Consider the following 26,586-nt stretch of genomic DNA (forward strand, 5'->3'; position numbering starts at 1 on the left):
CAAAAAACCGCACGTGTATCAGCCCAGTGGTTGCCGAGATATAAGTCGTACAAAAACGTCCCCACGGCGGCCGGCCGCTATTTAGCAGTAAAATCGTGTCGCATCCTTCTATGGGAGGTATCCCCGTCACCTGTTCGTATACTGTCTGAGCAAAGACCATACGTTACGGTCCAAACTCCATAGTGAGGCGGACATACGAATTTACGAGAGTTTAGCGACGAAATGATTCACTTAATTGTTAAGTAATGGGTACCATTAGGTAGACCATAAATTTTATCTAGCATCTCACCGTAGATGCAGTAAAAAGTGCTTTACTTTTCAATGTATATAAAGACTTGCTCAGCTCAATCAGTTCACTCTGTATTGGCTCAAGCCGTATCATGCGAACGCAATGCAAACTAGAGCACCGACAGCGCAGCGCTCCCCAACTCACTGCTCGCCCAGTCCACCCGGGCCGCCGCCACGACGGCCCCCCGCAAGTAGGCATCCCGCACTGCACCGACAGCCGCGGGCGACCAGCTGACCGGCCAGCTGACCGGCCAGCAGCCGGCGGGCGGCAGGGCGCGGATGGCCGACCCGCCGGCGCGGCGAGGGAGGGGAGGAACGCAGCTGAAAGACCCGACTACATATATATCAAAGAAACATTATATGTAATCATCGATGACGCGACATAAATCTGCTTTATTGGGGTTAGCGGTGTAGTCTGTGATGCCATCACAATGAAAATAGGCGCCTAGTTTTGTACAGCATCAAATTCTGATTCCATAACGACTCTCGCTAGTCCATTTTCAATTGTAAATAAGCCTTTTATTGCGATGCAAAGTCCCGAAATGGTGCCGACGGCGGCCGGTCCCCCGATGGTACCATACCATAGATGGTAAACAGGTTAGTTCACATTCCCGCCGCTATGCGGGCGGCGGCGGCGCCACCTGTCCTCGTGTCCGCCTGACACCGTAACGATATAGGTCTGAGCTCAAATCTCGGTAATGTCGTGCTTTTTTACTATATTTCTCAAAAACGGCACCACGTGCAATAAAGTTGTATATATCATTGGAAAGAGCATCAAAAGTTGTATAAAATATCAACTTTTCACTTGAATATGTCTTCAAGGTACAAAGTTATTAAGCACCAAAGACGCTCCCATTGACTTTCCATGTTAAAATTTTTCATTTTTAAAGAAGCCTAAAGACAACAAACGAATTTGCACAGCTTAAAGAAGCATAACAACATGTTCTATGGTCTTTTCTCAACAAGTCCTGAAAGTTTAAACAAAATCGTATCATATAATTTTGTACAATGAGCGAATGAAAAAGTCTCTGCAAAAACGCCCATTGACTTAACATGGGGAGCGAAAAAAGTTCAACTTTGACCTCGTGCAAAGACACGTTACGAAGTTCTGAGGGGTATACGGCGCACACTAGCGTGTACCCAAACGTGTTTGCCATAAAATGCTGGGAAGAAAACCACCTCTTCCTTGGCTCGTTTTTCCGCTATTCCCGATCGCGCAAAAAGTGTCCAAAACCCCGTTGACTTAACATGGGGAAAATGGAATCGCACGTGCCACGTGCCACGAGGTTTTAAGCGAGTAGCGACCGGTGCCAACAGGTAGATCGCCTGCGGGAGCCCATACACTGAAATTTTTAAGAAAATCGAGCCACAAGTTTAGGCCTGACCCAAGTTGCCCCAATTCGCGGCCAGACATGCAAAACATAGCCCGGAGAAGGACCGCTCCGGTTGTTTTTCAATAGAAAAACACAATTCTAACGAATAGTGTTTGTCTTTTCAAACAACCTGCGGTTATGCGGGAGCCCATACCCTAAAATTTTTACGAAGATTGTACATTTCGTCTAGGCCCCGCTCAAGTTGCCCCAATTCGCGGCCAGACTTGCAAAACATAGCCCGGAGAACGACCGCTCCGGTTGTTTTTCAATAGAAAAACACAATTCTAACGAATAGTGTTTGTCTTTTCAAACAACCTGCGGTTATTGATCCAGGGAATGTATAATTGACATCATTATTGCATGATATTTGCATCGTAAAATTAGAAAACTAACATTTTTGGTAAAAAATATCTGCTCTGCTTATAAAGGGCTTCGAAATATTTTGTATTGGTTACAAAGCCAAAATTATGGTTAGATATGCGCCTATTAACCCAAATCCATTATCGCTTGTTGTCTTATCTTCGTTTTATATGTACACCGTTTCCTTGGGCCTAGGTTTATTTATTTATTGAGTTATTATTTGATAGTTGTATAGTCCTTTCCTCGAAACAAACATGTAAAATATGGAAAATATAATGTATTTCACGAACGTTTTGCCATAGGGCATCAACACAGCACGATTATATATATAAAGCAAAGATTTTTGCAAGAAGACTGGAAAATTCACGTTTAATCACTAGGAATAGTATACCTTCTTCTTGTTCTTTGTCGTGACAAATCATTCATGAATTGTGTTCCTTGGATATCCAATTGTTGTGCCATTCTGAGGTAATATTGTCAGAGACGATTTCGTTTGAAGTAAGGTATTTTGATGCATTTTTTCTGTGCATTTCCTTCAAAGCTTTATCCACAGCAGTAGCGCAATCATTGTTAGGAAATTATGTACAAAACAATTGTATAAGTGTCACCAAAACCTGTCAAAACGTTTTAATAGGTATGCTGCATGTAGGAAAAATCTTACTGACCTCAGCCGTACCAAGCAGCCGTACGAAATTATTTGGAAACTCGGATTGCAAAATTTGACTCCGGCCCTCGTGCTCCGCACTCGGGCCTCCGTCAATTTTGCAAACCTCGTTTCCAAATAATTTCGTCGGCCCGGTCAGTAATATATAATCACCGCTCATTCATTCATTTATTGACTGGCATCATTGCCAAAGACGAGTGAGGAAGATTTTGGAAATCACGTGGCTTGTATAACGGAATGGCTGCTAGCAGTTTACGTGGTCAAATGTGTAGAAATACGCAACACTTCTTCAAAACTGCGATGGCCCATACCTCCCGGGGCCCATACCTCCCGGGTCTCCCCTACTATTTGCTGAGCTGAATCTGGATAATAATTGCCTCCAGTCGCGACTGGCAACCAAAAGCACACCGCAGCCTTCAAGCTCGATAGCTAAGAGATGTCCTGTAAAGGTATAATGATCGTCGTACCTCATCAGAATTGAGCGCAATTGTGCTTTTGGCCAGAAGATAAATGTTCGGTCGATTCTGGGATGCCCTGCTATTGCACGAGGGCCGGATGGGAGAATTTGGCCGCCCGCCAAACCGATTGACGCCTGGCTGGTACCGGGCGGGCGCTGCACTCGGAGTGTGATGGTCGCTAACATTAAGTATGTGTTTGTCACTAAAAACTGACATTGTATGAGCATTGATAAATATTGTTTGACGCTACATTGTGTGACCGATAGTGGCTGTTCCCGCTCCACTGGTGGGTGGGTGACCGAAGTCGCCATCTGAGAAAAACTGCAGCTAGGTGATCAGCGCCTCTTGAAAAATAGATACTGAGCCCCAAGGCAAAAAAAAAAATGTGCATCCGATAGTCAAATGCGTTTATCGCGGTGAATAAGTTCATGAAGTACTTGTAGAGTTTAAAGAAAGCCTAACGAGCAAAAAAGCCAAGGGCGACGAATTCAAGCCATGTTGAAATAAATAGCATCCAACTGGTCGGCACCTGTTTGGCTGGGCAGTGCTGGGCAGTTGGTGCGCTGTTTGGCTGGGCAGTGCTGTCTGGTGCGGTCTGGTACTGTCTGGTGCGATCTGGTGCGGTCTGGTGCGGTCGCGTTGGTGCCCTGTTTGGCCAAGCAGTGTGGTCTGGTGCGGTCTGGTGCGGTCCCGTTGGTGCCCTGTTTGGCCGGGCAGTGCTGTCTGGTGCGGTCTGGTGCGATCTGGTGTGGTCTGGTGCGGTCTGGTGCGGTCCTGTTAGTACCCTGTCTGGCCGGGCAGTGCGGTCTGGTGCTGTCTGGTGCGGTCTGGTGCGGTCCCGTTGGTACCCTGTTTGGCCGGGCAGTGCGGTTACCTGGCTCTCGGGGCTCGACCAGCCGCCCGTCGCTCGGACGCCGCGGTATGTGCAGACCCGGTCGCGTGCGAGGCCCAAATGTAGCGGCCGAGACGACCCCCCCCCCATGTAAAGGACCCGGTCTGACACTGACTGTATCCGCCTCAGCGATGCCATGAACCATGGTCGACTTTCCTGAAGGTTTATGGCGGCGCGAATACCCGGTCCCGTGTCGTGCCTTCTTATTGTGACCATCATCGGCCGCCTAGAAAAAGTGGGGTAAACACGACCACTCCCGCGTCCCTCCCGCGTCCCTAGCCTCAGCCAGCCGCCCCTCCCCCGCCGTGGCCTCAGCCAGTCCCCCCATACGACCTCAGGCAGCCGCCACCCTCACCGCGTCAGACAGACCCCCCCCCCCCCCACCTACACGGCCTAAGTCAGCCGCCACCCTCACGGCGTCAGACAGACCCCCCCCCCCACACACACACACACGGCCTCAGTCAGACCCCACAAACATGGCCTCAGTCAGCCCCCCCCCCCCCCACACACACACACGGCCTCAGTCGGCTCAGCTGCGCCTGACATTCTGTCTGATATGGCGTGTAATCTAATGGATACGTAGGAAATACTGCAAGGCTGATTTCAGCTTTTGTTGATTGAGCTTACTAAAATCGTGTGCTTAGCTGCCTCGAACTGGTTTCAACATTTTTTTTTTGTAAAAATGTTATCAGGCAGTGCGATATGAACCATTTCTCGGATTTGATAATGTACATACGTACATTGCGAGCCCACTTTTAAGATAAACAGAGTCCGTCTGGAGCACTGAACTATGTCTGGAGCAACTAGAGGGAAGTGACAGCGGGTCTGGAGTGCACAATGCACATCCATGTTTTAGGATGTTTATTAGGGGTGCAGCTGCACAACTGCACAATGCATACCCTCTTCTGCCGTCCCTGATTTCTTGTCACATTCGACAAACGCTTTCAACCGCTCCCGAGTGAAACAAGACACGCTCAAATTAACCCTCGCCGGACCTATTGGTTTTCTACATACGCGCCGGCCGAGGGGGGGGGGGGGTACGACCCCCCTCGCCGTTTCGCCCCTGGTGGAGCTAGCGCGTCGCGGAAAAAACGAGCGTGTGCGCTGTTACGAGACGCAGAGATTGGTATCCGATTTTAAGGTCCTAGGTCAACCGGTGACCTCTGAGGTCAGGTCAAGTGCCCCAGGGTACGGTTCAGTTTTTGGTGAATAACTTCGCAAAAAACGGCCGCAGAGCAGCGATTTTGGCAGCATCGTGTTCGCCTCGCTCAGGCGCGTCGATTGATAAACTTTTTTGTTCGGTTCAGGTCAACTTAGGGTGTTGACCTCAGGTCAAGGTCAGGTCAGCACCCTCAGGTCACGAAGTTGGTCGAAAGAGGTCATGTCGCATATCATTCGATTCGGCAGGTCTTCCTGAGTCCATTGCTGGCTTTCTCGACTCGCTAGCTCAATTTGATCGGGAGTTATTGACGAAAAACTAATATGACCTTGATGACGTCATAAATGACGTCACGAAAGGTCAACATTGCAAAAGTGACGCATCTAACCTTGCAAGGAGTTCATCAAATCACGATTATGTGTGCTTGAGATAGTTGGAGATCGTTCCCGGCGCCAGAATAGCAGTTTTCATTTTTCCCCATTGACTTATAATGGTGAGGTCACGAAAATGACCTGACCTCATATGACCGTTAGGAAAAATCCGAGATATACAAGTTGTGAGACTCATAATGGATACTAGATCCTGCAAGTTTCATTTCCCTGTGACATCTCCTCTGGCAGTGAGGGCGTTGCGAAGTTGCGACATCTGAAGACCGTGCAGAGGTTCACTTATGACGTCATAGGTCAGTGACCTTACCTGACCCAGAAATGCGGTTGGTGTCAAAAGATGCGGCTTGGATCAAAGGTCAGATATGCCAAGTTTCAGCTCTCTATCGCCAGCGTGTTCGGAGCTATCGCGAAAAAACCCTATGGGGGGGGGGCGGCACCCGCCCCCCCCCCCTCGGCCGGCGAGGGTTAACCCTCGCATGTGTGCGGCGTTTGCCAGCTTCTAATGTGTAGGGGGGGGGGTCGGTTGGAACCCTCCCCCCTTGCCGTTTGGCCCCTGATCGAGCTAGAGCTTTGCGGAAAAAACAAGCGTGTTGCCCGTCACGAGAGGAAGCCGATGATACCCAATTTTAAGGTCCTAGGTCATTGGTTGACCTTCCAGGTCACTGGTCAGGTCAGTGACCCAAGGTCGGGAAAATCGGGACCTGTTCGAAAGTCGTAAAATGTGGCTGCTATGGGGTTTTTGGGGACGCTGATCACGAATATATCGTTCAGTTTTGATCACAGATGATGTCTAGCATTTAGACCAGGTCGGGTCAGGGATCAGGTCAGGTCAACCGGTAGGCGTCGTGACGGGCATTCGTAGTACGTGTCAACCGCCTCTGACAGCTTCGTAACATGTTACGAAGTCACCAAAACTACTTCGTTTATGTTAAAATGGTTGCTAAATTCGAATTCAGCACTGAAAACTTTTTTACCATTTCCTGAAGGGTAAACCCGCCATAGCATGGTAGCTTGACACACAGACGTTTTTTACCACCTTCCAGATGGTAAATTTTACTCTTTCATGAAGAGTAAACTCGCCAGGGAGGGGTAACATGACACACAGACGTTTTTTACCATCTTCTGAATGGTAAACTCTTTTGATTTACTCTTGTCTAAAGTGTAACATTTTTTGGGTTACACTCTTTGAAAGGGTAAATCTTTAACGGAACCCTTTTTTAGGGAGTAACGCATCATCTACTCTGTGCTTTACCCTCCTACAGAGAGTAAATTCTTATGGCCTACCCTTTGTCACATGGTAATGTTTACTCTTTCCTTTAGTGTAAACCCCCCAGAGGATGGTAACAGACCCACAGACGGTTCCTTCAGAAGCTTCACGAAGCTTCTGTTAACCGGAGCTCACCAACTAAAAAAAAATGTTTCAAGAGCAACAATGTAGGTATATTTGGCTTCCGTACAAACAATACGAGGGGCACACCAACCATGAACATTGTGAGACTCTTCACTTATTCATACAAATTTATACAAAGCGTTCAGCAATGCACAAGCGGTAAATAAACACCACGATACAACTTGAATGCAATTTGAATATGAATACAAGACATTCAGCGCCCTCATATTGAATTAGGCAGAGCGCACAATATTTGAAGTGAGCGACGGCGTTCCTGGGTGGTCGCCCGTCTGCGTGAGATAATGAGACTGGATCACTACAGTGCAAGGCTTTTTCAAAGTCACCAACAAAATGCATAAACTTGTAGCATCACAACAAAATTAATGTACGTACTCACAACACTAGGCCACGTGGCCGTGCACGGGGTCCTGTTAACCAGGTCAAATTAGCACCACTCAACGGCACGCAATGCTCTAGCACATCGGTACTTACAATAAAATGTCCACAGAGGCTCTATAGGCGATGAACAACACACAAGCACAATCACCAACGGCCACGCCGCGCGGCACCGACACTGCTCACATCCGCTCTCGGAGACCAACGGCCGAAAACTGACAGATGCGCGCGGCCTTCAAACCGCAAACGGCCGATCTCGTTTCTGATTGGCTGATTGTTTCCATTTCAAATATCATCTTCACGAGGGTAAACAAGATCCACGCATGAAACGACTATCTGTACCCGAGTCACGATACCCAGGAGGAAAGAGTTTTCGTGATGTTCTGGATCGCGAGAGTAATATTGATATTTACATGGTAATAATACTCTTCGCTGGCGAATAAGTTCATATTAACCACGTACCGTTACTATGCACATAATGGTAGCAGCGAGTTACCCTTTCAATATACTATTATCTTGCGGGTTTGATGAAAATGAACTCTCCAGGAGGTAGTAAAAAAGTTTTGAGCTAGCTCCAAAAACTAGCCTAGAAACATGTAAGTAAAACTCGAAAAAGTGAACCGAGGTCACCAAAGGTCAATGACCTGACCTGACCTTCAAGTGACCTTGACACCCACCCTAATGCATGGGAGCAACATCAAATCACATGTTTGAACGTTTGAAACCACGAAAAGCTTGCAAACGCGCGGCTAATGCGAGCCGACATACGCCGAATCGCGATTCCGGCCAAACATGGCCTCGGAAAAGAGGTCACAGGTCAAAGGTCATTTGGGTCAGGGTCATGAAATTTTCAGGGTAGATGTAAAATTGACCAATGCAAGGGTACTGAAAGTTTTATCTCGATCGGCCGCTTTTTACGCGAGTTATTTGCGAAAAACCATGGGGGGTCCATCCGACCCCCTACACATGCGAGGGTTAAAATATTATCTCCTTGTGGAGGCTGGGCAAAATTTGATCACTCAGGGGCATTCCTTGAAACTTCTGGGACATTTGCGCCAGAAGTCAGCATGTTAGCCGAGGCCCTGGACTGGACGACTGAGCTGGCAGTGACAGCGGGACTGACCGTCGGGTAGTACGACAGCCGACCCGCCCGACCGCTCCGGCTCCGGCCGGCCCGAGGGGTCAGCCCGCCAGTCCGGTAGGCTACCTGAGGCGTACTGAATCAGATAAGAATTTTTGAAAGAGCTGAACACCATGTGGTCGCCACCTCTCTCATGAATGGATCCATTTAACACGCGCACCGACGGGGGGTGGGCGGATATCCACTCCCCTGAGGTTTTTCGCGGATAGCGGGAAAACCGCGGCGCTACGCGCCACGAAATTTAGTACGACTATTCTCTCATCAATTTTACACATGGTGTGCAAGTTTGAACCTCCTAACTTTTAAGGTCAGGTCACCAGGTCACTTTGAATGACCCAACCTCAAGTCACTTTTTTGCAACTTTGTCACCGTGCCAGAGCTACAGTAGATGTCGGAGGCCTTTGAAAGTCGCAGGATGTTATTAGGTCTTTAGTAGCTACAATTTGTATATCTCGGAATTTTGATGTCGGTGACCTAAGGTCAGGTCAATTTCGCGACCTCCCCATTATAAGTCATGGGGGAAAAATCAACTCCCTGTTTTTACCACTAAAACGGGTCGGAATGGCCCCATATACCATACATGACTTCATATACGATCAACCTTTACTACCTTGAGGTCTGTTTTGCTGTTGGGCAGCTGTAAGGTCATGTGACGTCATCAAAGGTCACCAGCGGTTTTTTGCCAATAACTCCGTACAGGAACAAGATACAGCCGCGCGGGTGTTCTCATTGTGTTCAGCTCGTCAAGACGCATCGAATGATATACATGATGACCTCGAGGTCACGTGCCCTGAGGTCAACCTTTGACCTTGACCTTTCGAGGTCAACATATATATCATTCGATGCGGATTGACGAGAGGATCACGATGATGCCCTTCGTTTGTTCCTATATTGACTAATTCGAAAGTTATTCAAGAAAAACTCTCTCCATATCTAGCGCCGCCATTTTGACTTTTTCGACCCCTGTGACGTCATCTTTGACCTGACCTGAAAATGACCTTAGTAAAAATTGTAGACCTTGTCCGTGCGTATCCGATGTCGTTTACCGCTTGTCGCTATCTTGCTTCGTTCTCGAGATCTCAGGGGGGCGGTCATCCGCCCCCCCCCCGTCGGTGCGAAGTTGGCGCAGACCCCCGTCGGTGCGCGGGTTAATAACAGAGTCAGCAAATCCGAGGAGCGGAGAACAGAAACGTTAATTTCTAGATGGCTGCTCAAGGCTGCATATAGGCGATCGGGAACATTTTGGTAAATAGGACATTCAAGAATAAAGTGACGTTCGCGGAGCCGAGTCGAATGAAGGAGGTATTGATTCAGTGACTCGGCGCTGTACAGTTGTGTCGGCCGGCAGCGGTCGCGGCACAAGAATTTTTTTTCGCGGCACGAGAGGGTTTTTTCGGGAACTGGTATTAATTAGTGTTGCTCGGCCTCTGGTGTACTGAAGTTTCAGTGCGGACTCAAAAGCTCTGCAGTGACTGAGCGTTGGCCGAATTTTTAGACGTTGAATGGCATTGTTTTGCCTTCTTGTGCCAAAGGGCATCATCGGATTTACTAGCTGCTTGGTACCTTGAAGTTGTAGGAAACTCAAAGCAGCAGCACTGCGACTGCGAATACTTTCTCAGCTCCCGGTTGCTGAGCTGTGAGAAGCCACTCCAAATGTTGGACGGACAGTGCGTTCACAGACGGGCACATATGTGTAACTTTGTTCTAAAAATTAGCTCCCAAACGTGCGGGCCGCTGTCCCATTGCTGTAAAACCAGATTACTTACGAGGGACCATCTCATGACACACACCTTCTAGCTTCAACAATGCCAACTATCCTTGCTTGATGGCATTACCCTTTTTTTCGATCTCGAAATGGCATGCATAGCTGCCCTGGCGGTTAGCCACTAAGAAGTCTCCTGGCCGTCCTGACCTGACTTGACCTGGCCTGACCTGACCTGATGTTGTGTTTTTAGGAGGCCGTGGACGCCCTGGTCGCAGACTACCTGCGTCGTTTCTCGGAGATCGCCGGTCCGCTCATCAACTGCGCGCCGATCCTCAACTGGTTCGAGCTCGATGCTGGCGGCGCTCGGCAGGTCGGCGCCGACGACTCGGACATCAACACGCCGGCCGTGGCCGCCGCGCTCGTCGGGAAACGCTACGTGGCACAGGCCAGCGACGAAATCAGCCTGGAGGTGAGCGGCGGGAGGGAGAGGGAGGGAGAGGGAGAAAATAAAACACGTGGGGAGTGGGAAGGATGCTGAGTTTGTGGCGATTGAGGAGAGGTTTAGAGAGCCGAGTCGCCTCGGGCGGACGGCGGCAGAGTGGAGTGGGGGGGGAGGGGGGGGCGGTCTGGGGACCACGGCGGCGATCTGGGCGGCGGCGGGCGGGTGTTACCGTCTGTTCGCCTGCTGTGCTCCACCGATGGCAGGGATGGTGGGGCGGCGATCAATGGAACCTCTGCACTCGGCTCCGAGGGTGGCCTGCCGGTCGCCGAGCCGCCGAAGAAGCGAGCTGACTGCACACTGTCGGCGCTGGCCAGCGGTCAGTAGTTGTCACGGCAGTCAGCGCAGTCCTCGGCGCCCCCAGCTCGAGTAGAGCTGCCGCCGCCTCAGCATCCTCACACTTCAGTTAGATAGGTAATAATCTGAATTCTAGCTCATCATCCTGCAACATTCCAAGAGAGCCACCCAAGTGGCACGACGACCATTCAGTCGTGGCCTCTCATGTCGCTGGTGAGAAAGACGCCAGAGATGAAAGCTTTCCGAGACCGTGCTGATATGGCAGGTGTTCAGTCTCGGCGTTCCGTGGCACGTTCTGGCGACCTTTACTCCGCTGTCTGCTTTTGGTATACGGGCGAGGACGTTACCGGCTTCACCGGCCGGCTGGCTGCAGCCGCAGACTGGGTCCGTCCGCTCTTCTCCGCCAGCGCCGCCGGCCTGTACATCCCTCAGTGCAGCCAGTCGCGGCGTCCAAAACTGAGCACTGATCTGCGTCTGCAACTGACACGTAACCAGTGCCGGGCGCGGCACTCTTCCCGGCCGGCCGGCGGCGGGACACTCCCCGGGCCGCGGCGGGACACTCCCCGGACCGCGGCGGTACCCTCCCCGGCCGGCAGGCCGGTCGTATTTCCGGGCGCGCCCGACGCCGGTCGTTTCGTCCGCGGCCTCAGTCTCAGTCTCGGCGGAGAGCGGGGAAGTCGAGGGCAGGGTGGAGTCGCACGGAAATTCACTCCGAGCCGGGCCAGAGTTCGCGCGGCGGGTGTCGGGCGGCGCTCAGCTGGGCTGCTGGGCTCAGGGGACGGCCGCGCTCAGTGGATGGAATGGCCGCCCGCCGCAGTTCTATTCAGCGGACCAACGGGCAGTCGCGGCCAGCTCCCTGCCAAATGAACGCCGGCAGTCAGCCGGAGATGTGTCAGCTCCCGCGCTGCGGGCGCGAAGTATCGTTCCAGTTCGGTTACAATGTGCGCCGAGTGCCTGCCGCGCCGGTGTAGCCGCGCCGTGTCGTGGCGCTGGGCGGCCACGGGCCGAGCGCTGTGTCGGCTGCACGGACGGGCCGGACTGGCCGGACGGCCGCTGACAGCGGGACTGGCACCGGCCGCCTCCACACGTGCAGCCGCGCCCGGCCCAGTCGGAGGAGCTTTGTTGGCGCACGTGTCGGCCGGGGATGGGCGATCAGCCGTCAGCCGATCGGCCGGGGATGGGCGATCAGCCGTCAGCCGATCGGCCGGGGATGGGCGATCAGCCGTCCGACCCTGCAGTGATCAAACGAACCGTCAGCTGTGACCCGACGGACGTATGGCGGGACATAGTGACGGCAGCCAGCGGCGGCGGCCGCGCAGACTGGGTAACAGAGGCGGCACAGCCAGCGGCAGCGCTGATAGACGTTGCCGCTGAACGGGCCGGCACGGAACTCAGCTGTCGGACCGACTGCTCGGTGCGGAACTCAGCTGTCGGACCGACTGCTCGGTGGACCGTCGACCGGCTGCCGCAGCCGAGTGTGGCCGCCCGGCGCCTGTGGTAAAACACAGCACCGCAACTAGGTATCTACCCCATGTGTGGGGACAGACACCCACACTCCGGCCTCCGATGCACCCATCCTTAGTCCGCGCTTAAATGGACAAATTACCAGTCCGGCCGCCACTGAGCCCATCCCAGTCCAGTCCACCAGTCCTGTCCCAACTCCCAACTCCTCCCTCAGTCAGCTGTGAATGACCCTCTCCTCCCTCAGTCAGCTGTGAATGACCCTCTCCTCCCTCAGTCAGCTGTGAATGACCCTCTCCTCCCTCAGTCAGCTGTGAATGACCCTCTCCTCCCTCAGTCATGTGAATGTGTCCTCTCATCCCTCAGTCAGCTGTGAATATGTCCTCTCCTCCCTCAGTCAGCTGTGAATGACCCTCCCCTCCCTCAGTCAGCTGTGAATGACCCTCTCCTCCCTCAGTCAGCTGTGAATGACCCTCTCCTCCCTCAGTCAGCTGTGAATGTGTCCTCTCATCCCTCAGTCAGCTGTGAATATGTCCTCTCCTCCCTCAGTCAGCTGTGAATGACCCTCCCCTCCCTCAGTCAGCTGTGAATGACCCTCCTCTCCCTCAGTCAGCTGTGAATGACCTTCCCCTCCCTCAGTCAGCTGTGAATGACACTCCCCTCCCTCAGTCAGCTGTGAATGACCCTCTCCTCCCTCAGTCAGCTGTGAATGACCCTCTCCTCCCTCAGTCAGCTGTGAATGACCCTCTCCTCCCTCAGTCAGCTGTGAATGACCCTCTCCTCCCCCAGTCAGCTGTGAATGACACTCGCCTCCCTCAGTCAGCTGTGAATGACCCTCTCCTCCCTCAGTCAGCTGTGAATGACCCTCTCCTCCCCCAGTCAGCTGTGAATGACCCTCTCCTCCCCCAGTCAGCTGTGAATGACCCTCTCTTCCCTCAGTCAGCTGTGAACGTGGTATGTACAGTGGGTCTATTTAAGATCTCCAGAGCCACCACGTGGCGCTACGGTCGGGGTAGGGCGAGTCCAAATCCCGAGGGAAGTGAGGTCACCGGTCATTGTGGGGGAAGGAGGGGGGGGAGTGACGCGGTATCACGGCGCATGGGGCGTGCGTAGCGCCGGGAGTGGGCCGCCCAGGGCAGCCCGCCACTGCGCCGCGGCTGAGGGGAGGGGATGATGGTTACGGGTGCGTTCACTCCGGTATGGTGGTATCCTGTTCATGTGGAACCAGCAAGAATGCGACTGAAGGGAATCATTATCTCAAACAAATGGGCAAGCCAGAGGCAGCGTCAGTTCCAGCCAAAATGTTGAACAATGATAATTGAAATCTAGGACGTATTCAATATTCATAGCATGCAACTATTCAGTCGATAGTTGCATGATGCTTTTCATGATGCATGATGAGGCTTTTCTAAACTGTTATTTGAGTTAGATATTTTCCATTTGGCACGCTCAGTTTTGTTGGGTTTTATCGGGTCGAAAAGAAGCAGAAAAGAAAAAACAAAAGAGTTTGAATGGCTCCAGACAAATGAGCAAAAATATTTTCTTTAAAAAAATGAAACTTAGCTAAACATTTATAAGCGATAATTTTGACTTTTGGAGAGGACATTGGGGAAAGATATTGGGGAAAGATGTCATCATGCTTATCTGTGTTGCAGTAGAAGGAAAGGATTTGTTTCGTGTCTAGGTAAAACTAGACCCGGCAGTGGGGCTCGAACTCACGACATCGCATTCAGCTCACAGGTTACCCAACCTCAACGCTACGAGCACCTATCGCCCTGTGCAGCTTGCTCAGTGTTTCGGCTAAAGTTCGGCCAAAGTGTCTGACGTCTGTCAATGTCACGAGGCGAAACCCCAAGGTAAATGTCCGTCCCGGTAGCTCAGTCGGTAGAGCGTCGGACTCCATGTGCCATGTGGTGAGAGAGCACGTCCCGGTTGCAAAAGTCCGGATTCGAAACGCGGCGTGTGCTTGGCGTTTTTGAGCGGCTCCTGACGGGTATGGTTGTGGCTGGTGGCAGGCCGCTGCCAGGCGAAGTCAGTGAGGGGACCGGCCGTTCGCGGCTATGTTCGCACGTTAAAATTTGGACTCTAAATTCTGCCATAGACCAGGATCAATTGCTTAATCGAAGGGTAGAGAGCAGGGTCAACGCAACAAGCTCAGCTTAGAGCCCGGGAACTTTGTCCTTGTGATTCCTTTCTTTCAAAAGGTTCGGGCCAAATTTATATTTAAATAGGGCGAGCCGAACCAGGTTGGGCCGGGTTGAACCCGGTTGGACCGGTGTCTTACACGAAATCATGGTCAGACAAAACAGAGGCTAATTTCGGGTCAAGTATTTTTATTCACTGATCTTATTGTTTTTAGCTTACACGTATAATAACTTTAAGTTTTTTTAACTCCAGACTTCATGCATAAAACTGTGGCATTCATCCACTTTTCCTCGTCTCCTCTTAGCGACTTTATTTGACCAGGCCCATCTAACCAGCAAAAAAAAAAAAATCACCTGCGTGATAATTATTTGCCAAAGGGCGCTCTACGCATGAAACATCAGCCGGTCAAAAAAAAAAAAAAAAACTGGCGAACGATACGACCTTTCTATTGCTTGAATTATATTCAATGAGAATTTCAGGAGGCATAAATTATCTTAATCCTTATAGCTACTGGGCGCCCGGAGCGTTCGCTAGAATCCTATTGCCAGCTGCATTACCTACCAACATCACATTTGCATTACTTTGGGTTCACCATAGTTGACAATAGATGCGCCGGCCACAGCAAACCCATGCCTCATTATCCTTTCCTTCCAAGCAGCCAACTGCCAAGCTAACCAGCCGCCCGGCCCACCACCGCGATATGGAACGACGCCGCGCTGGAGTGCGCCATTTGCCTGCGGCAGTGCCCCGCCGCGCCGGGGCTGTTTGACAGGTCACCCGCACCGTGACCTCGCCACCCGTCCCCCCCCCCCCGCCCACCTCCCTATCGGGCCCAGCTCGGTAGTGACCTCTCCTTGAATCTCACATGGACTCGACTGAAGCTCAACGCCATCTAGTTGCGTCTGGAGATCCTTACTAGATCCACTGTACAATAAGTGTACATACTTTGTATATCGGCCCCGGCGCGCCCAGGCCTTGGCGCCACCGTCTGCGCGCCGACAGACGCTGGCCGTCTGCGGTCTGTTCGCTGGCCGTCTGCGGTCTGCTCGCTGGCCGGCTATTGTTGCGGAGAAGCAGACACGGTCTGCCGTGGCCGGCCGCCGCTGGCCATCGCTCGGCGGAGGGAGCGGGCTAAAACGGTCCGCCGCGCCGGGAGGCAGCGGCCGCTCGTCTTGTGCCCGCGGACTGGCTGGCAGGGCGGTGGCAGAGACGCAGTGGTCGGAAGCAGTGCAGCGCTCGGAGGATGGTGGCAGTTCGAGGCCGTCCCTGGCAGCTATTCAGGCCTCTGGAGCTGCAGCTCTTTTCATACTGGCATTCCATATTCGCGTCCATACGTCAAACGGGATTACACGTTGGCCAGACTAATAGCAGATTGGTATCCGCCGAGTTGCAGCACTCCCGATGGTGACTTCTACTGCTGCGTCCGCGGCGTCACTGAAGCCACGGCTGTTACACGGTACGTGAACGTGTGCCGTACACGTGTCAGCGAGGACGGCAGTCGGCGGCCGGTGGCAGACCTGCCGCTGCCCTCTGTACCGCCGCCGACTAATTGATCCTCGTCTGTTTCCCCGACGCGGTAACAAGCCGGGAGTGTGCAGTGGTGTGGCCAGCGGCGGTTCGCCGCGGACAGCGGCGGCCGGGGACGGCAGTGTGTGGCCTGTCATACCCCCGTCACAGCGCACCCATCCCTCCGTCATACCACCGTCACAGCGCTGCCATCCCTCCGTCATATCACCGTCACAGCGCCGCCATCCCTCCGTCATACCACCGTCACATCGCCGCCATCCCTCCGTCATACCACCGTCACAGCGCCGCCATCCCTCCGTCATACCACCGTCACAGCGCCGCCATCCCTCCGTCATACCACCGTCACAGCGCCGCCATCCCTCCGTCATACCACCGTCACAGCGCCGCCATCCCTCCGTCATACCGCTGTCCCGCTGTTGTCCCATCCCTGTCCCAGTGGTGGTAGACTGCGGTTCTGCAGCCCGGAGCTGTGGTCTGTCTGGGTCGCCGACAGGAGGGCGCTGCCGGTGTCCGCGTGGCGCGGCAGACTGCCGCCGCTCAGTCTGTCATACGACCGGCTGTCAGGTCAGCCGACCAGTCTGTCACACAGCGCTGAGCGGCGTCTGTCACACGGCGCTGAGCTGCGTCTGTCGCACGGCGCTGAGCGGCGTCTGTCACACGGCGCTGAGCGGCGTCTGTCACACGGCGCTGAGTAGCGTCTGTCACACGGCGCTGAGCGGCGTCTGTCACACGGCGCTGAGCGGCGTCTGTCACACGGCGCTGAGCGGCGTCTGTCACACAGCGCTGAGCGGCGTCTGTCACACGGCGCTGAGCGGCGTCTGTCACACAGCGCTGAGCGGCGTCTGACGTCTGTCACACGGCGCTGAGCGGCGTCTGTCACACGGCGCTGAGCGGCGTCTGTCACACGGCGCTGAGCGGCGTCTGTCACACAGCTCTGAGCGGCGTCTGTCACACGGCGCTGAGCGGCGTCTGTCACACGGCGCTGAGCGGCGTCTGTCACACAGCGCTGAGCGGCGTCTGACGTCTGTCACACGGCGCTGAGCGGCGTCTGTCACACGGCGCTGAGCGGCGTCTGTCACACAGCTCTGAGCGGCGTCTGTCACACGGCGCTGAGCGGCGTCTGTCACACGGCGCTGAGCGGCGTCTGTCACACAGCGCTGAGTAGCGTCTGTCACACGGCGCTGAGCGGCGTCTGTCGCACGGCGCTGAGCGGCGTCTGTCACACGGCGCTGAGCGGCGTCTGTCACACGGCGCTGAGCGGCGTCTGTCACACGGCGCTGAGCGGCGTCTGTCACACAGCGCTGAGCGGCGTCTGTCACACGGCGCTGAGCGGCGTCTGTCACACAGCGCTGAGCGGCGTCTGACGTCTGTCACACGGCGCTGAGCGGCGTCTGTCACACGGCGCTGAGCGGCGTCTGTCACACAGCTCTGAGCGGCGTCTGTCACACGGCGCTGAGCGGCGTCTGTCACACGGCGCTGAGCGGCGTCTGTCACACAGCGCTGAGCGGCGTCTGTCACACGGCGCTGAGCGGCGTCTGTCACACGGCGCTGAGCGGCGTCTGTCACACGGCGCTGAGCGGCGTCTGTCACACAGCGCTGAGCGGCGTCTTTCGGTATGCCACGGGCGCCGGGACCGACTCCGACCGCGACACAGTCCGCAATCCGCCGCCATTTTATGCGCCTCTCTGTCAGCTCGGGTGACGAACTGGGATAACACCCAGGAAGTGTCTCGGTGCCAGAGAATTTTCATGGGTCTGCGGCTTGGAGGCCGGCCAACTAGTTACTGCCAATTGTTGTATAGTTGTTTGCCGTTGGGCTCAGTGGGAACGTTATGGATTTATTAGTTTGGACGGTTGATAGGGCGAAAAAGCACCTGAATTAAAAGGCTCGTTCATTCTTTTAGTGTTCATGTGGATAAGTTCGGGGTTGCTTGGGGAACGTCGGCTGTTTTTGTATCGCATAGGAAGCTAAAGGCTCATTTGTCTGGTTAGGGGCTCATTTGTCGACCCCCCCTCGCCCGTATAGGGGAGGAGGGGGGTCGAACGGACCCCTCCCTCGGTTTTTCGCGAAAAAATCGCGTAAAAAGCGGCCGATCGCAACGAAACTTGTAGTATCCTCGAATCAATCAATTTTACACATACTCTGGAAATTGCATGACCTTGACCCAAAGGACCTTTGACCTGTGACCTATTTCTTGAGGCCATGTTTGGCCAGAATCGCGATTCGGCGTATGTCGGCTCGCATTAGGACCTGCGCGTTTGCAGTCTTTTCGTGGTTTCAAGCGTTGAAACATGTGTTATGTTATGATGTTGATCCCATGCATTAGGTTGGGTGTCAAGGTCACCTGAATGTCAGGTCAGGTCATTGACCTTTGATGACCTCGGTTCACTTTTTCGAGTTTCACATGTTTCCAGGCTAGTTTTTGTAACTGAATTCGAATTTGACAACCATTTGAACATTTACGAAGTAGTTTTGGTGCCTTCGTAACATGTTACGAAGCTGTCAGAGGTGGTTGACACCTACTACGAATACCCGGCAGGACCCCTTCTGGTTGACCTGACCTGCCCTGACCTAACCTGGCTTAAATGCATGAAGACATCATCTGTGCTCAAAACTAACATGATATTCGTGATCAGCACCCCGAAAACCCCCATATCAGCCTCACTTTACGACTTTCTAACAGGTCCCGGTTTTCCCGACTTTTGGGTCATTAACCTGACCTGGAAGGTCAACCAATGACCTAGGACCTTAAAATTGGGTATTGTAGGCTTCCTCTCGTCATCTATCCGCATCATAGGCTTCCGCGAAGCTCTAGCTCGATCAGGGGCCAAATGGCAAGGGGGGGGGTCCAACGGAACCCCCACGGACGTTCGCGGCTGGAGAAACATCAATACGGGCGAGGGTTAAAGGGACCCTCCCACCTTAACATTAGTTTTGAGTTGAGATAGCCAAGTTTGCGGCCAGGCTCAGAAACCACCATTTATCCTGGTCGCAACCCCCGCAGCTTTATGGTGTTCAAGAAATTTCTTCCCTTTACTTGCAGGGTCGTGGGACCAGCGTGATCCCTGTCTCTTAACCATTACGGGAGTCTGATGACGTCATCAGGCTTTCGAACGTCCGTTAAATTTTTTACTAAAACGTTTTGTAGCACGCGGTGGTATATGCTGATTTGCGCGCAACAAATGCCGCACTTTCAAATAAAGTCGCTAGGAACAGCGGAGATCCCAAAAAGTAAACGAAAGTAAAAGTCTAATATCTTGAAAACCGGTGAATATTTTTCGATGAAATTTGGTAGATATTCGTTTTTGCGCTTTCTGAACCGAGCGACATCACTTTCATGCCAATTCATTAACTTTTTTGAAGGTGGGAGGGTCCCTTTAAGCATGGATACGAGACTTCATTTCGCATATTTGGTCGTGAACAATGAGGGCGGTGCACTATTTGGGTGACATCATTGCCTACCGTTTGTTGTTTATGTCTGTCGTCCAGCGGAATCTGAATTGTATCGAATGGGTGGTTCGCCGTTCGAGAGAAGCAGCGCTGTTATTTTGCGCTCGCTGTATTCAGGGGCGGATCCAAGGGGGGGGGTCACATGGGTCATGGCCCCCCCCCCCCTTGAGGCCCGGGGGCCCAAAGACCTGCCAGGGGCACCACCGGCCTATCAGGGGTATCACAGTCCTGACAGGGGCACCACAGGACCGCCAGGGGCACCACAGGCCTAGCAGGGACACCACGGGCCTGGTGCCCCTGGGCCCTGACAGGACTGTAACGCCCCTGACAAGCCTGAAGTGTCCCCGGTAGGCACGTGGTGCCCCTGACAGGCCTGAGGCGCCCCTGCAAGGGCGGTGGTGCCCCTGGCAGGCCTGTGGTGTCCATGGCAGGCCTGTGGTGCCCTTGCTAGGCCTCTGATGCCCCTGACAGGCTTGTAATGCCCCTGGAAGGACTGTGGTGCCCCTGGGCCCTGACAAGCCTGAGGTGCCCCTGACAGGCCAGTGGTGCCCTTGCTAGGCCTGTGGTGCCCCTGGCAGGCCTCTGGTGCCCTGACAGGCTTGCGGTGCCCTTGGAAGGACTGTGGTGTCTCTGGGCCCTGACAAGCCTGAGGTGCCCCTGACAGGCCCGTGGTGCCCCTGGCAGGCCTCTGGTGCCCTTGCTAGGCCGCTGGTGCCCCTGGCAGGCCTCTGGTGCCCTTGCTAGGCCGCTGGTACCCCTGCGCCCGGAGAGGACTGGTGCCCCTGAAAAGTCTGAAGTGCCCCTCGGCAGGCCCGTGGTGCCCCTGACAGGCCCAAGGTGCCCCTGCGAGGCCGGTGGTGCCCCTGGCAGGTCTGTGGTGCCCCTGGCAGGTCTGTGGCGCCCCTGGCAGACCTGTGTTGACTGGTGCCCCTGCTAGGTCGCTGGTGCCCCTCACAGACCTGTGGTGCCCCTGGGCCTTGACAAGCCTGAGATGCCTGGCTATGACAGGCTCGTGGTGCCCCTGATAGACCAGTGGTGCCCTTGCTAGGCCTGTAGTGCCCCTGGCAGGCCTCTGGTGCCCCTGCTACCCCTGCGCCCGGAGAGGACTATGGTGCCCCTGAAAAGCCTGAAGTGCCTCTCGACAGGCCCGTGGTGCCCCTGGCCCCTGACAGGCCCAAGTTACCCCTGCGAGGTCGGTGGTGCTCCTGGCAGACCTCTGGTGCCCCTTGCAGGTCTGTGGTGCCCCTGGCAGGCCTGTGTTGACTGGTGCCCCTGCTAGGCCGCTGGTGCCCCTCACAGGCCTGCGGTGCCCCTGGAAGGACTGTGGTGCCCCTGCCTCTAGGGGTGCTCATGGGCCCAACAGGTCCGTTGTGCCCCTGACAGGCCTGTCGTGTATACTTGCTAGACCTGTGGTGCCCCTACTTCCTGGCAGGCCTGTGGTGCCCCTGGCGGGCCTGTGGCGCCCCTACAAGGCCGTAGGTGCCCCTGAAAGGTTTGTGGTGTCCCTGGAAGGACTTTGGTGCCCCTGACAAGCCTGAAGTGTCAAGGACAGACCCTTTAGACGCCAGGGTCAACTGAACTGAACTGAACTTTCAGTTTCAACTGAAACTGAAAATGGGGGCACCACCAAAATGAAGTGGACGAAATCCGTTGAGTTTTTAATTTTGGGTATAGGTAGGGGCACCACTTCGATTCATGACCCTCCCCTTGGAGTTTTCCTGGATCCGCCCCTGCATATACACATCTGCAGCGTTATGCAGCTGTTCCAGCAGACCAGCTGGCCGCAGTGATGGGCTGTTGGAATTTGTAAGATATCCACAAAGAAAATGGTTTGGGATTTATTGTAACAAGGGGACTTTTAGGAACAAGAAGTAATAAACAGAGTTAGGAAAATGATACGTTCATTTTCTTTTAGCGTTCATACAGAGGCCGGCCGGGCTTACCTTGAAAGTTGGCCTCTGTGAATATGTCCTTCACTGCCGACAAAACGTCTGTTTGGCTGTGTCGGTCGAAGTAGATAATTGTAGATCGTCTTAGGTAGTTCTCCACTCGGTGTATGTAGAACGTCCGTGGTAGATACTTGCGACTGGCGCGCACACGGCAGCTCACGGCAGCACTCACTCCGGCAGACGACTGGGACGCCCGCCCCGTCCGCCCGTCCGTGGCGACCTCGGCCGGTCAAGCCCCCGAGGCATTGGCAGCCTGCCAGCTCGGCGGTTCACTGCTGCCCCGCCCAGCCCGGCCCGGCCCGAACGCTCAACAGGGGAGGGGGAGGGGCGAGGTCAACCCGGTTATGTTTGTAGTATGAAGAATGAGGATAATGCTTAGGAATGAGTGCAAGCTGCCTGTGCAATGTGCATGTATAATTGTTTATGACGATATTCTGATGAATTTGCACACCCTCCCGCTGACAGATGCTAAACAGAGTTTAGCATCAGGTATGTTGGTGAAACGTGTCGGCTATATTCTTCCGTCTCGTACCAGAGACTTGACGAGATCAGCTTGCCGGATTGCTGCCTGCCGCGTTGGGCGTCTTGGAGCTTGCTCTTGCTGTGCTGCTGCGCCTTTATCCTCACGGGCTGGTTCAGCATCCTGTCGGGAGTTATCCTCAGTGACGTCTCGACCTGTGTGTGTGCTCTGGATCTCTAGTGGGTAGAGGTGAGCTACTGAGTACCTCTCTGTTCGCCCTGCGCTGGTCTTCAGGAGAACCTGACGAACCCTTCCGTCATCTCCACGGAGTAGTTGCAGAACTCTGCCCATGAGCCAGAACATCCTTGGTCTGTTCTTTGTGCTAATGAGGACGATGTCACCGACCGAGATCTTGTCTTCCCAGTCAGTTTGGAAGATGTCACGGGTGGTTTCACGGAGTCCCAGCAGGTACTCGCTGTACCACATCTTCTTGTACTGGTCTTGAAGTCGTTGTTGTTCTTGAAGAGTGTTATTGAGCTGTTGATGTGTGTCATCTGGCGTTGAAGTCCAGAGTGGATCAGCATCTTCAGGGTACTCCGCCAGATGAAGCCTAGGGTTGGTGTGAAGTTTGAGAATCTTGTTGGGTGTCAGGGGTTCGATGTCGTCGATCCCGCTGTGGACGTACGTGATGGGCCGGCAGTTCACCATGTTCTGGATCTCCATCAGTTGAGTGAGAAGCTCAAAGTAGTCTAGCTTCGCCCTGCCCACTGACTTGTACAAACAGTGTTTCACCGTCTTGATTTGACGTTCGTACACGCCTCCAACCCAGCTGGCATACACTGGGATGGTGCGATGTTTGATGTTGTGCTGGGTGAGATGTTCTTGAAACTCATCAGAGATGAAAATGTTGTTGAGGACTCTCTGGCTGGCGAGAAACTGCTTCGCGTTGTCCGTGTACAGGAATTCTGGAACACAGTACGTGCTACAGAAACGCCTGAAGGACTGTAGGAACGACTTCAGGCTCAGATCCGGAACCAGATCCAGGTGAATGCAGCGGATAGCGAGGCACGTGTATAATACTACATACATCTTTTTCATGTCTCCGCCTTCGTCTTGCACAAAGATATGTCCGGTGTAGTCGATCGCGGTGTTGTTGAATGGTTTGATGAAAGAGAGACGCTCCTTCGGCAGGCTCGTCATCTTGGGGTAGTCGAACGCAAGGGCGTTGAGCTTTCTGCAGGTGATGCAGTCCTTGATGATTCGTTTCACAGCCTGACGTCCGCCTGGTATCCAGTGTCCACTCTCCCGCAACTCTGTCAGCGTCGTGCCGACACCGAGGTGCTTGCAGCGCCGATGCTGGTCGTTAATCATCAGTTCAGTCAGCCGATGATCCTTGGAGAGAAGAACTGGGTTGTGGACGGCGTAGGAGTATTTGTTGAGTTTTGATAGTCTTCCTCTACATCGTAGGGTTCCTGTTTCATCCAAGAAGCCGTTCAAGCTGGTCAGCAACTTGGGCACTATCGTTGACTTCGTTGTCTTGCCCTTCTCACGAGCCTGCAGGTAGCTGATCTCAGTGACGAAGGACTCTTCCTGCATCGTCTTCAGCCAGTACACCTTCGCCTGCTCCCTCGCATCTGCTTGCCTGTGCTTCAACTTGTTGATGAACTGGAATACCATCGCTGTCACACCGTACAACCTCTTCAGTGATGAGAAGTCGTTGATGTTGATGATTGGCTGAGTTGTTGATTGTTGCTCAGATGGTTCAATCGTGACTTGTTGACTCTGCAGATCAACCGCTCTCCTTGCTTCGTCTGACAGGCAGTAGAGTGGGCCTGTTGGCCACTGTCCTGACGTTCCACCAAGCCAGTCTGGTCCGTGTAGCCAGAGTGATGTTTTCTTGACAAACTCTTTCGCTGTCAATCCGCGGGTCAGCATGTCGGCCACGTTGGAGGTTGTAGCCACGTAGTGATGCGAGATGTCACAGTTGTATTGTTCTTGCAGCTTCAGCTTCATCGATGTTATGTCTTCCAGGCGATTGGAGGTGAACCTGCTCTTGGACTTGCAGCCTGAGGTCAACCACTCGAGGACAACCTGGGCGTCACTCCAGAGTCGCAAGTGATCGACAGTCATCTTGATTGAGTCGAGTATGAGCGGAAGACACTTCAGTGCAAGGAAAACTGCAAGCAGTTCCAGCTGAGGGATGCTCTTGTCGTCGGGTGCGAGTTTGCTTTTCGCGAAGACTAGCTGTGGTTCGGAGTTCTCCTGCTTCACGTAACAGGCGAACCCGTAGCACGCCTTGCTTCCGTCGCAGAAGAGGTGAAGCTCGGTCGGCTGTCCGATCTCCGTGTCACCAGTCTTCCTGGGAAACTTGATTTCACGCAGAGAGTTGAGATCATTCTTCAGCAGCTTCCAGTCTCTGTATACCTCCGGCGTTACTTCTTCGTCCCACGCCGTGCCGTCCTTCCAGACCTGCTTCATGAGAAGCCGTCCTCGGATGGTCACAGGTAGGGCCAGAGATAGAGGATCGAAGACCTTGCTGATATTACTCAGCAGCTGCCTCTTCGTGATTCCCTGAGGTCGCTCTTCGAAGCTGAAGTCGGCCAGTGACACTACATCTTGCTTGGAGTCGTAGAAGTATCCCAGTACCTTCTCGACGGGAGCGTCATGCTGATGGATGGTGTCTTCAGATGCCATGATGTCAACCAGCTGTGGGTGGTTTGACATCCAGCTGCGAAGGTTGAAACCTCCTTCCATCATGATCTGTCGACTGTTGTTGTAGATGTTGAAGAGTGTCTGTGGATCTGATGTTGAGAAGATAAAGTTGTCGACATACAGCGACTCCTTCAGTGCGGTTGCAGCCACTGAGCTTGAGTACCTTTCCAGGTGGAGTTGGATGATGTGATTCAGGATGAATGGAGAACAGTTGAGTCCAAACAGGATGGTTCTGAAGCGGTAGGTCTTGATGCCTTCATCAGTCTGCCATAGGAAGCAGAACCTGTCTTTGTCCTCCTCGTGCTTCAGATAGACCTGAAGAAAGGCCTTTTCGATGTCGGATAGGAGAACGTAGTCATTCGTACGGAATCTCAGTAGGAGCGTGACGAGATCGTTGAGAAGGTCGATTCCTCGGAAACAGGCTTCGTTCAGAGATGGTTTGTCTCCAATCTTCAAACTACAGTTGAAGACGGGTCGCACCTTCGTCGTTGTTTGAGGGTCAGTCTTCACAACAGGATGATGTGGAATGAAGACCCGCTGGTTGGATGTCGCTTGCTCTGGAACAACCTCTTCTATGATGCCATCACGAAGCTGTTGTTCGAAGACCGCTGTGTAGGCGTCAGCCAGGTCACGTTTGTTCAGTTTCTCACGCACTTTCTTCATCGTTGCCAGTGCGACTTCGTAGTTTCCTGGAACGTCCTTGACGTTGTCGTAGAATGGTACTTTGATGTAGTATTTGCCATCCTTGAATTCAACTTCTTCTGTGAACTTCTCCACCAGCTGGCGTTCCTGAGATGAGACGCTCTCGTTGACCTCTCTGATGCCCAAACTCTCGATGCTGAACAAGTGTTCTATCTGAAGGTCAACGTCACTGTCGCTGGACGTGTGAGCAAGTGGATGAAAATGCGATGTCTTCGGATACAACACTGCTTGGACCAGAAGACTTGTTGGTGGCTCGGTGGGCTCAGCTGCACTAGATGTGCTGCTGAGATGTGAAGAAGCCTGTACGTCTTCTGAGGCCGCCAACAAACGATCAGGCACCTGAAGTTCCGTTGTCTGGGACGCCTCTGATGAAATCGGTGCTGGGGTTGTTTGTCGTTTGATTGTTGATGTTTGTTGGGCCCCACTGTTGATGTATGTTTGAGTCTGCGTTTGTGTTTGGTTTTGTGTTTGAGTTTGAGTTTGACGTTCGTTTGTTTGTAGCGAGTGTGTTTGTGTTTGTTGTTCGTGTGTTTGTTGTTTGGATGTTTGTGTTTGTTGTTCAAGCGCGATGCTTGAACATCCAACGTCCAGCATCTGCTCCTTCATGCTGTGCAAATCATCATGTTCGCCGCTCGGAGCCGGTGTCTGAGACCTGTGAGTGATGCAGGCGTCGTTGTTGCTTTTGTGGGTGCATCTGCTGTCCTCCAGCAGACGCGTTGACCGTCAATAGGAGGCGTTTCCGCGATGACGGCTGCCGGCATCGGCTTCGTCATCCCCTGCCGGTGCTGAGGTGTCGTGCCGGTCATCTTGATGCTCATCGGTGTTGTCTTCATGTTCAGCCACTCCCTCCTGGCTTCCTCCGCTGTAGAAGCTGTCGATGTCGCCGAAGAGGATGTGTCCATCTTGCACCTCCAAGGCAGTGCCCAGTCCGAGGTCCACGCTCCTCAGAGGTTTGAGCGCACCTATGACGTCAGACCCCAGGAGGCAGTCGAAGTCGCCGATCGTGTCGGAGGTGATGTCGTTGAAGAAAGAATCCGCTAGGCGCACGCCGTCCGTCTTCAGCTTGTGCACCAGAGACTTCACACCTGGAATGTCATAATCCAAGTTCATATCGGGATCCACCAAGAAGCTGTGTCTTGCTGTTGCCGTCGGAGTGAAGATGACGTCAC

General features: G+C 53.5%; 1 protein-coding gene across 1 annotated transcript in view; it reads left to right on the forward strand.

Annotated features, from left to right (window-relative positions):
- Positions 1-26,586, forward strand: part of LOC122378499 (rho GTPase-activating protein 33-like) — a 162,572-nt gene that overhangs the window by 69,706 nt on the left and 66,280 nt on the right. The window contains exon 2 of the mRNA XM_043359610.1: positions 10,466-10,684. Within this exon, the coding sequence (XP_043215545.1) occupies positions 10,466-10,684 (219 nt within the window). The remainder of the gene's footprint in view (positions 1-10,465; positions 10,685-26,586) is intronic.

The sequence above is a fragment of the Amphibalanus amphitrite genome, unplaced genomic scaffold, assembly GCF_019059575.1.
Source record: "Amphibalanus amphitrite isolate SeventyFive unplaced genomic scaffold, NRLGWU_Aamphi_draft 000060F_arrow, whole genome shotgun sequence".
Lineage (NCBI taxonomy): Eukaryota > Metazoa > Arthropoda > Thecostraca > Balanomorpha > Balanidae > Amphibalanus > Amphibalanus amphitrite.